Here is a 10,223-nt window from a genome sequence, read left to right on the forward strand (position 1 = left end):
CTCCAAGAATTCGCTTATTTCTAAAAGGCCCTTTTACTGTGGTGTGTGCTTGGTGTTCACGCATTTGGCTGTAGATGGTCCCGTGGGGCCCCCTCCCCTGCTGATACCAGGCCAGGGGAAAGGAGGAGCAGGGCCTCACCAGCAATGGCAGCCACCCAGCCAGCCTTTGTGCTCTTTGTGCTGGCTTCCTCAAGTCTGGGCTTTCACAGAAGTCTCTGGAAATGTCTCGCTCCACAGTAAGGGTATAATCCAAAGGTGGCAGCTAGGTTTCAACTTGCATGTGGACTACGGTCGCATGGCATTGCTCAGAGGCTGCAGTCAGGTGGCGTCTGCCATCTGTGGTCTGTGTCACTGCACCTCTGACCCCCGATCCCTGCCTGTTCACTTACTGGGGCCCTGGGTAAGCCCTTTAACCTCTCTGAGCCATGCTAATGCTTCCTGCCCAGCCTCGCCAGTGATTCCTGTGGACTCCTCTGGGGTCATACCTGTCATCTAAGGCAGAGTCGCTGGAGTGCCACCTTGGGACCTGCCCCACCACCCTGGGCAGCAAGAATGGCACCAGTTGTGACTGGGCCTCACCTGGTGGGGAGTATGGAACGGAAGCTGTTTCAGGACCTTGGTTATTGTCCAGATTCTCGACTCATAGTTTTGTTTGTGTATTCTTCCCTGCATGGCCAGAGATATTAGAACTAAAATGAAGAGAATAAACAAAACATGTACCAGTTGCAGAAGAAGAGTGATTGAAGGATTGCCTAATCTTTTAGAGTATTTATGCTGGTGGAGTTATTGATCTATTGGATTGAGTAAATTTTGCAGCCTAGAGGGGCCATCACAAAAATGGGCTGTTAATCTCAAGAGGTGCCGTTAATTTCATACCCTGAAAGTGCGCCTTGTGGGGAAAAGAGGACCTCTGGAAACAGGAATATAAATGACAATTCACGGGAAAATGCATGATTTATCAAACTGTTGAGTTAAGCCAAGTAACTGTAAGAGACTTATAGATCTCAGCTGTTTCCCAGTTCAAATAAATCCTGTATTTCAAATGGAAAATGACCATTCCTGTAATATAAATAATTTTTCTGTAAATATTGGAAAACATATTTCTTTCTCTGAACGTCGCCCCTCTCTGCCCCACCCACCTTGCCCACCCCCCATTCCTGCCTTCTCCTCCCCATCACTGTGACCAGGGGAGGGTCATCTGCCGGCTTCTGCACATGGCTCATCTGATGAACCAGAGAACATCGTACATGCACCTCAGAAACACTAGGATTTGGACAAGCGGTGGCTGTCGCCATCACCATGAGGCGTGGGCTTTGTGTGTGTGTCCCCTGCCCAGGTGACGGAAGGGGGAGAGGCCAGCCCAGCAGCTCCTCCTAGCCGGTCCCTAGGATCAGAGGCCCCCATTTTTTGACATGGGGCTGGCCTGCCACAGCAGCCAGAAGAACAGCCTTGTAGAGAAAGGGCCCCAGCCGTGGGGAGCCTCTGTCCCCCTCCATATCCCCCTGACTGCTAGCGGGGAGCCCCGGTCAGGTGGCAGTCCGTGGCTGCTCTTCCTGTGCTGAGCTGGTGACGCAGCTGAGGCACTTTCAGATGCTCCGATGACATCATCATTTTGATTTTGCTGGAGAAAGTGCTCTTTTGGCCTCTTTAGTGATTCCCTCCATCTTTTTGTGAGGTTGGGGGTGGGCAGGGGATCTGTTTCCAGGGAAGCAGGGTGTCAGCCTGAGCACCGGGAGGCTGTGCTGGGGCAGTGAGGCTGTCATGTGCATCTACTGGCTGCTGTCCCATGTCGTGCCATGCAGTCAGTCCCTGCGGGGCAGGTGTTTCATGAGGAAGATGGAGAGGTGGCAGGGCAGGGCCGTGGTACACAACAGGGGCATGTGGCTGGAGCTGATCTGTCCTCCTGCAGAGGCAGGCCCTTTCCCCATCAGAGCTGAGGTGTCCCACATGGCCCTGACTCTGCTGCTAAGCCGTGTGCCTCCCTTTCCACAGGCCCAGCGAGAGGGCGTGGGCCCTGGCCCTGCTATGCTGGTGCGCCCGATGGCCCCCACCATCAAGATCTGCGACCCCCCAGCCAAGGCGCCTTCCCCACCGCCCATCGTCGCTGTCACCCCAGCCCCAGAAGGGCAGGACGGGCCCCCTAGCCCGCTGAGTGAAGCCTCCAGTGGGTACTTTTCCCACAGCGTCTCCACTGCGACCCTGTCTGATGCGCTGGTCCCCAGCCTGGATGCCATGGCCCCGGCTGGCAGCCAGAATCCTGGCTCACCCCCTGCACCCCTCTGCCAGGCTGCCCTGGAGGCCGAGTCCTTGTTTCCACCTGTGGCTTCCTGTGCCCAGCTGCAGGGTCCCAGCAGCCACCTGTCACCACCAGTCCCCACAGAGCCAGCTGCTCAGCCTCCCATGCCTGCCCCCCAGGAGGAGGCCCTCATCCAGCATCCCAGGGGTGAATCTCTCCTGGTCCCCAGGCAGCTGGGAAGACCCCTGGCCCAGGCAAATACAGGCCCCAGCTCAGATATGCCCCCGGACCTCCAGTGCCAGGCACCTGCTCCCACCTCCCCGTTCAGGATCCGCAAGGTGCGGACGTCAGAGCTGAAGTCATTCACCCGCATGCTGGGCGGGGGCTCTGGCTGCTCCCCTGGTTCCCAGGGCGAGCTGCTGGCCTCAGGAGGGCTGGGTGACGGTGGCAATGGGGGACAGGTCCAGGGCAAGCCAGAGGACGCCTCTGATCCCGAGGAAGCTGGCAACATCCCAGAATGGCTCAAAGAGGGAGAGTATGTGGCCGTGGGCACCAACAAGACGGGCACTGTGAGGTACATCGGGCCGATCGACTTCCAGGAGGGCATGTGGATCGGCGTGGAACTTGACTTACCCGCAGGTGAGTGGAGTTAGTCCATGACAGGTGCTGGCACCACAGGTGACTCCTGGGCTGATGTGGCCTGCCAGGGAAGCACCGCCAGGATGCGTATGTGCCTGGGCATATCGTCGGACCTCTCTGAGCCTCCCACTGCCACTTTTCAAAATCAGTTTTCTATAGATGTGAGTTTCCTTGTTTAACCTCCTGAAATTTCACAGAAACCCAAGACAGTCAGTGAAAGCTACTATACATTTGGTAATGATTTTAAATGCACTTTTTTTTAAGCCACAGAAGTGTCTGCATTTGAAATATAATAGTAGCCACATCTGCTGTGTTTGCTGCGATTGCTCCCAGCTGTTGCTGGGATGTCCCCGGCTACTGGCCGACGGGCTGGGAGCCTCAGGAGGCGGGAAGAAGCCCCCAAAAGAGCAGCGGGCCTCACAGTGGCCTTAAAACCTGAGGCAGGACTTCAAGGATACTTTGTCCTTCAGAAGGTTTTTTGTTATTTGTTTTTAAGCAGCTTTTTTGAGATATAGTTTATATACCATAAAATTCACTCGTTTGAAGTGTACATACGATTCATTAGTTTTTAGTATATTTACAGAGTTGTGCTGCTGTTGCCATGATCTGACTCTAGAACAAGTTCATCAGCCCAGAAAGAAACGTGATGTCCAGCAGCCACCCCGCCCCCAGCCCCTCGCAACATTCAGCTACTTCTTGTCTCTAAATTTACTTGAAACGTGTAGTCGGGACTCTGCTATAAATGGAATCAGGTGGGGTGGCTGCCGTGTCCGGCTTCTTTCCCTTAGCACAGTGTCATCTAGGCATGTCCATGCCACACAGCACTGCCAGTGCTTGTTCCTGTCTTGGCTGAATTCTGCACCATGCTGGGTCACTTCAGCGGTTCTGAGTGACGGGGCTGTGAGTGTCTGCCTGGAAGTCTGTGTGTGGACGCAGGTCTTCGTGTCTGTGCCGGATGCTTGAGCATAGCCAGGCACCGTGTGTTTTGCCTCCACCTGCAGCGGCTGCCCCTCGGGTATCTGGGGTTGCAGTGAGGTGGGCAGGGGTGTCACATTGCAGAGACACAGCGGAGGGTGGGAGCAGCGAGGTCCTCCATCAGAGCAGAGCTGGGGGAGCTTTAGGAAAAGCAGCGCTGGGAACATAGTGGGAGGCGGGGGTCACAGTGGCCCAGCAGGAAGTGACTGTGATCGGATGCTGCCACCTGAGGGAGGAGCTCCTCTGTCACACTGTCCGGATGCTCGACCCAGCCTGAGCTACCTGCTGGCTGGGGCAGGGCTGCTGATGTCGGAGTGGGCTTCTGGTGGAGCCCAGTGGGGCCTGCCCTAGCATCTTGGCCACCTGAGGGCACCTGCCTGTCCCTGGCTGCAGACCCTGTGCCTCCTTTGTCTCTGGCCCGTGAGCTTCACTGTGAAGTCACTCACTGCCTTTAGAAATAATTTGGCAGACAATAGCTTAAATTAGAAGTGGTTCAGATTAACGCAGTGCAGGCTGGAAAATGTTTAAAAATCCATTTCTCCTGAAATACAAAGGGGAATTTGGAAAGAAGTTTATGTCTGCATTTGAGCTCACCAATTAAAGGGGGGTTAGCAAATAATTTTAATTCATACAGCAAATAATAATTGAGCACCTGCTGTTCTAGATTCCAGATTCTGAGGATACCTCAGTGAGCAAAACAGAGTCCCTGATCTAACTGGACTTTTATTTTGGAGGGGAGAAAATTGCTATGTCAACAGATGAACAAATAAATAGAATTTTGGTAGTAGTAAATGGCATGAAGAAAATAAAATGGGCTAAGGGGATAGAGGATGTTGCATATAGGGCATGTCCTAGCTGGTATTAAGGGAAGCGAGGGCACGAGCAATGTGAGGGGAGGGCCTGGGCCAGGTGCAGCCCAGGGGTCCTGCCTGCTGGAAGCAGAGCCGAGCCACCTGCCCATGAGGACCACGAGCTGCATGGTGGCCAGATCACGGAGGGTTTTGTGGCCCTGTTAGGGAGCAAAGGATGACTGGAAACGAGTAGAAGATTTAAAAAGATCACTGTTGTGGAGATTGGACTTGGGGTAGTGTGGAAACAGGAAGGCCACCCGGGAGGCTGGTGCAGACGTCCAGGCCAGGGGTATCCGGCTCAGAGATGGTGGCTCAGCCTGGGGACAGCTGTGGAGACGGTGACAACTGGTCAGTCGGGGAGAGAAGGGACTGGAAGGGTGGGGCACTGCTGTGGACACACAGTTGGGGCTGGGACATGGCTGAGGGGCCTCAGCCCAGGATACGGTGCTGGTGTGTCCGGGTGAGGGATGGCAGTGTCCAGGAGGAGAGAGGTCATCCTTGGGGACGTGGCCATGCCAGTGCAAGTGCAGCTGGAGAGGTGGGGCCAGAAGATTCCTGATGACTTCTGCTCTGGGTGTCCCGCCCCATCCCCCCACCCCACCCCCACTCTCCCAGGCTCTGTTTCGTCCCCTTCTGCAAACATTTCCCATTTACACGGGAAAGCCTTCTTCACCCTGTCTGAACACATCCAGAATGGCATGGGAGTGGCTGTCGTTTGGGTTTCCCTTGAACTGATTTAGGAACAAGGGTCACTCTACTGCTGCCATCCTTCCTAGGCTGACCTTGCCACCCTCAGATGAGAAATAACCTGTGCCCCGGGCAGGGGCGCTCTGCGTTGGTGGCTGGGTGTCCCTGGGCTGTAGCACCTCCCTCCCCAGGGGCTGTTGCCCACCCCTGAGGCTGCAGGACTGGGGCAGCCCAGGAGTGTCAGTCCTTGCTGACCACTGCTTGCTGCCCCAGGAGATAGTCATCCGGGCCCTGCTGGACAGCAGCCAGTGCCCGCGAGCCACCTGCGAGGGGCCTGTGCCCAGCAGTGGCACAGAGGTGGCCGTCTGGGGACACTGTGTCAGCGTCCTCTCCTCCCCGCAGGCAAGCATGACGGCTCGATCGGAGGCAAGCAGTACTTCAAGTGCAGCCCCGGCCACGGGCTGCTGGTGAGGCCCGACCGCGTCCGCAGGGCCCCGGGGCGGCGGCGCAGCACAGGGCTGCGACCCGAGGCCCGCCGCAGCGCCACCCTCTCGGGCTCCGCCACCAACCTGGCCTCACTGACGGCCACCCTGGCCAAAGCCGACAGGAGCCACAAGAACCCCGAGAACCGGAAATCCTGGGCCAGCTGAGCCGCCAGACAGTGACCACCGAGAGGAGCTGGGCCCCTGCAGGACAGCCTGGGCAGCTGGGAACAAGGCCTTTGCATGGCACTGGACTGGTGACCTACCTGGAGGAGGAGGGGGAGGTGGCAGCACCTGAGCCTGCGGGCATGGGCAGCTCCAGGAGCTGGAGGGAATGTTTGTTGCTGGTGTCTTTTCCTCTGTTCTGGGCCCCCCTTCATGTCTGAATCTAAACAGCGATCCTCACTGTGCCTTTCCTTGCCCCCGCAGGGCTCCCCTCAGCCTGGAGGCCCAATGCCCCCTGCCCTCGCCCCTTGAGCTGCCTCCTGGGCTAGGCTTTGCTGTGTGCAGGCACGCCTGGCCCCCCTCACCCGCTGCTCTCCACGAGGTTTCTTAGCGGTTCCTGTGTGGGCGTTTTAGCATCTCTGCACCTGGAAAGTCTTCTGTTTGCCATATATTCCCTTAGCAGAATGCTAGGGATATATTTATTTATATTTATTTTTTAAAATCCCAAATCATTCGTGAGCACAATCGTCGTCTGCCTGGCTCTTGCCTTGCTCATTGCAGGCCTCTCCCGCCCTGGGGTGGGGGCAGCCAGGGGAGGAGGCCCCTCCGTGGTTCCTTTATTGCAGACCACAAGTGGCCTTACGCTACCAAAGATGGCAGCAGAGACCAGGGGGTGACATCATTGTGCTCGTGGAGTCAGAGACAAAGCCAGGACATTACCTCTTCTGGGGTGCAATTTTGGTTTCTGGGAGGCCCTTCTGACCATTTTTTCTTGGCAGTTCCTAAGCCCCAGCGCTGCTGGACAGCTGAGCAACCCGGGGTCTTCCCCACCTGCGCTGGGCACCTCTGGTGGTGGAGCCCCTGGGGCCAGCACTGGGGTGGGGCAGGGGGGCAGGCAGAGAACACAGCCTGATGCTCCCAGGCCCCGCTGCCCCACAGCTCTGGGCACAAGCCCGGGGTCAGCACTTGCACGGGGCTTGCTGGGCAGCCTGTGTTTAGTTCTTGCATTTCAACTTTTAAGAACATCTAGAAAGCTTTTGTGGAGAATCTCTGGATCTCTGGGGATTTGAAGCCCCTCACGAGAAGTAGCACTGGGCTCGCTGTCCCGAGATGGGACCACCTCTTCACTGGCTCCTCAGGATCCCACGGCCACCTCCCGGCCACTTGCGGCCTCTTCCTCCCAGCAAGCAGATAGCACCCGGAGGCTGGAGAAGCTCTTGGGTTGATCAGTTTACCGAGTGCGCTCTCAGGACCACTGGCTCATCCAGCACCCGTGAAAGGTGGTCCTGGGCAGCCATGAGGACGGGGCCGTCACCCTGGAGGGGCTCTCAACCATCGGCGTCCTCCCTCTGCCCGCACAGCACCCCTGTGGCAGGCAGGTGTCTTTCTGTTTTTCCCGGCAGCAGCGGCCGGACACGGGGGGTGTGGGCTGCTAGGTGTTCTGCAGGGAGCAGCCCGCTTCGTCCTGCCCTGGGACAGCCAGCTGTGTGGGCAGCCCCGCATGGTGTTCCTTCCTGTCTTCAGCTGGTGGTTTGGGAGGCACCTGCCGGCCCGTGTCACTGAATGAAGTGCTGCCTGTGCTGCTCTGCTTTGTCACTTAACCTCCTTCCCTGCACAGAAGTTTTTTCTCTGTGTCTCCTGTCATCAGTGTGGCCTGTTGGTGTGGGGACCAGCGCCATCTGTTCCTCTGCATGTTGGTGACCTGCCTCCAGTGAGCAGGCTGTACGGAGGTGAGGTGCTCGGGAAGCGCGGGCTCTGGGGTGTCTGTGACTCTGTGCACCTGGCGATGCACTTGCTGGAGCCCATCCACCCAGTCACAGGATGTCAGCAGCCTTCCACGGGATCGTCTCAGGAAAATCCACTGGGGCTGTGGCTGCTGCTCTCTTGTTACCCTTTGGTTTGATTCAGCATGGATGGAATATACCGGAGCTATGACCAGAACAGATCTTGTTTGCAGGAGCTCGCAGGAGCGGTGCAGGAGTCTCGATCACCTCTCTCAAGTCCGCCTGCACCTGTCTCCAGGCTGCACTGCTCAGGCAGCCTCGCTGCTCAGCTCTGCTCGAGGCGAGCCCTGGACCTCGTGCCAGAGCTGAAGATGGCAGTGGCTGTGCTCCTGGCTCCAGCTGTGCCTGCAGGGCGAGGCATTGGCGTGATGTGTGAGAGGCACTTGGTGGCGTGTTAGAAGTTGGTCCTGGTAGTGTTCTTGGGGAGCGGCTCCTGCAGCTGATGAGGACCCGCTCTGGACCATGAGAGGCTGGACCATATGCTCCGGTGTCCCCATCCGCTCTGACCCACGAGGGGGATGAGGCAGCCTCTGGCAGAACAGCGTGGTAGGCCATGTGTTCTTCCTGCATGCCGACCTGCATGTCCCTGTGGGCTGGCGAGAGGCTGCTCACAGCGGCACTGTCACCGTCCACTGCCTTTCTGGGCCACGCAGGTCTACTCCAGTCTCCTCTCTCCTCGATAACCAGTAGTGGGTGTTAGAATGGGGCCTGCTCCGTCTCACCTTTGTAGCTCTTGGTGCAGACCAGCAACTTGTGGCTGGCAAAGCAGTGGCATTCAGCAGACGTGGTTGCTGAGCTACCAAGCCCTGCCGGTGCCACGGCTGCACAGCAACTGAGCAGCAGGTGCAGTCTCGGGAGCAAAGTGGGAGGTTTGTTTCCTCAGTCTCTCTTGTCCCGTTCTAATAATCAGACCTAATTCAAATAAAATGTCAGCATTAGCACTCTCCGCACCGTTCCGAGGGCTCCAGGCTCTGGGATCTGGTAGGCAGCTCGGACACGGGACCAGAGATGTCATCAGTGCGAGTCAGGACATGCAGACCCTACAGAAACAGGGCAGGGACACTGTGCACACCCAGGGCCATTGCCTCCCACCCCGCAACCTCCCACATGGTCCTCAGGCCCTTGTTAAGACAGAGGCTACTGGGGGGAAAGGCCCATTTCTACCCTTGGAACTGTGTTGGGCAGTGGAGGGGCAGATGGCAGAAGTGTAACCAGGGTCCCGGGTGCCCAGGCCTGACCAGGGGAGCAGGAGGGCACAGATGAGGAGCGAGTGGTATTTCTGGGCCCACCAAGTAGGGCCTGTGTGTGTTCAATGGGAGAACCGACTGTGAACGTGACCACTGCAGTCTGAGAGGCTTTGAAGGTGTTTAGATCCCCCATTTCTTCCAGGTGTTTTCTCCTCTTGGCTTAAAGTTCCCTGTATGTGAAACAGACAAGGAGTTCGTGGCTCTTTATTTTCCTTGCCAAGATTCTCCTTGCTTGCCCGAAGACTGCCTGTGTGCACGTGTGTGCAAAGTGTCAGATCCTCACGGTGTGGTAGGCTCCAGGGCTGCCCCAGAGGGGAAGTCCCCATGTGTAGTGCCTTACCTCCGGGGACACGGACGTGTTTGTGCCCCAAAGCATCTCTCAAGTCCATGGTGCCTTCATGGTGGGCTGCTGGCACTCACGGTGTTGGAGTCTGGGAACATCTTCTCTGTGTGTGGATTTTTGTAAATAGGATGGGTCCACATATAAAGAGTGGCTTTGATTCGGGGATTATATTGATTTGGGTTTATATTGATTTGGTAACATTAAATGGGAGTTAAAAAAAAATCCAAAGGCTCTGTAATGAATTGTAAAGACTTTAATGATTTGTGCTATATAATGAACTAAAACCACTGTAATTTTGTACCATATGTGCCTTTCCATCAAATGACCAACAGCTTCTCAATAAAGCAGACGATTCCTGCTCATGTCTGAGGTTGGTCTTGTTGCTTTTCCCTCCCCCACCTGACACAGGCTCATTGCACTGTCCCTGCATGGCATGGACTTGTTCTCCGCAGTGGTGGCCTTTATGAGATTGAGACCAGAAGAGGGAGGTTCAGGGAACAGCAGCAGGACCCCCTGGCGCTTACCTCCCAACCATGGGCCACCAGCACGAACTGCTCATGATTTGTACTAAAGAACCCAGAGAGGCCTCACTGGGTCCTTGGCCAGTCTTCCGTCCCCCATTTAGACTTCAGTCCCAATAGAAGTATTCTGGGGGCTTAGAGCCAAGATAGTAGAGCTTCTGGGCTAGCTAGGTGACAGTTGGCCTGGGAGGGGCCGCCCCAGCTCAGCTCCACCATCTGCCTTGACCTACACCATAGACCCCACACTGGGCCACCCCCTCCCCCAAAGTGGGGAGCAGAGGGCAGCTTCCCAC

At 56.6% G+C, this 10,223-nt stretch overlaps 1 protein-coding gene across 2 annotated transcripts in view; it reads left to right on the forward strand.

Moving 5' to 3' along the window:
* The window catches only part of KIF13B (kinesin family member 13B), a 146,694-nt gene extending 136,940 nt beyond the window's left edge, over positions 1–9,754 (forward strand). For both annotated transcript variants that reach the window (XM_063088030.1, XM_063088029.1), the window contains 2 exons: positions 1,993–2,875; positions 5,791–9,754. In XM_063088030.1, the coding sequence (XP_062944100.1) occupies positions 1,993–2,875; positions 5,791–6,038 (1,131 nt within the window). In that variant the 3' untranslated portion in view covers positions 6,039–9,754. The remainder of the gene's footprint in view (positions 1–1,992; positions 2,876–5,790) is intronic.
* Positions 9,755–10,223: the final 469 nt, after the last annotated feature.

The sequence above is a fragment of the Cynocephalus volans genome, chromosome 2 (assembly GCF_027409185.1).
Source record: "Cynocephalus volans isolate mCynVol1 chromosome 2, mCynVol1.pri, whole genome shotgun sequence".
Taxonomy (NCBI): domain Eukaryota; kingdom Metazoa; phylum Chordata; class Mammalia; order Dermoptera; family Cynocephalidae; genus Cynocephalus; species Cynocephalus volans.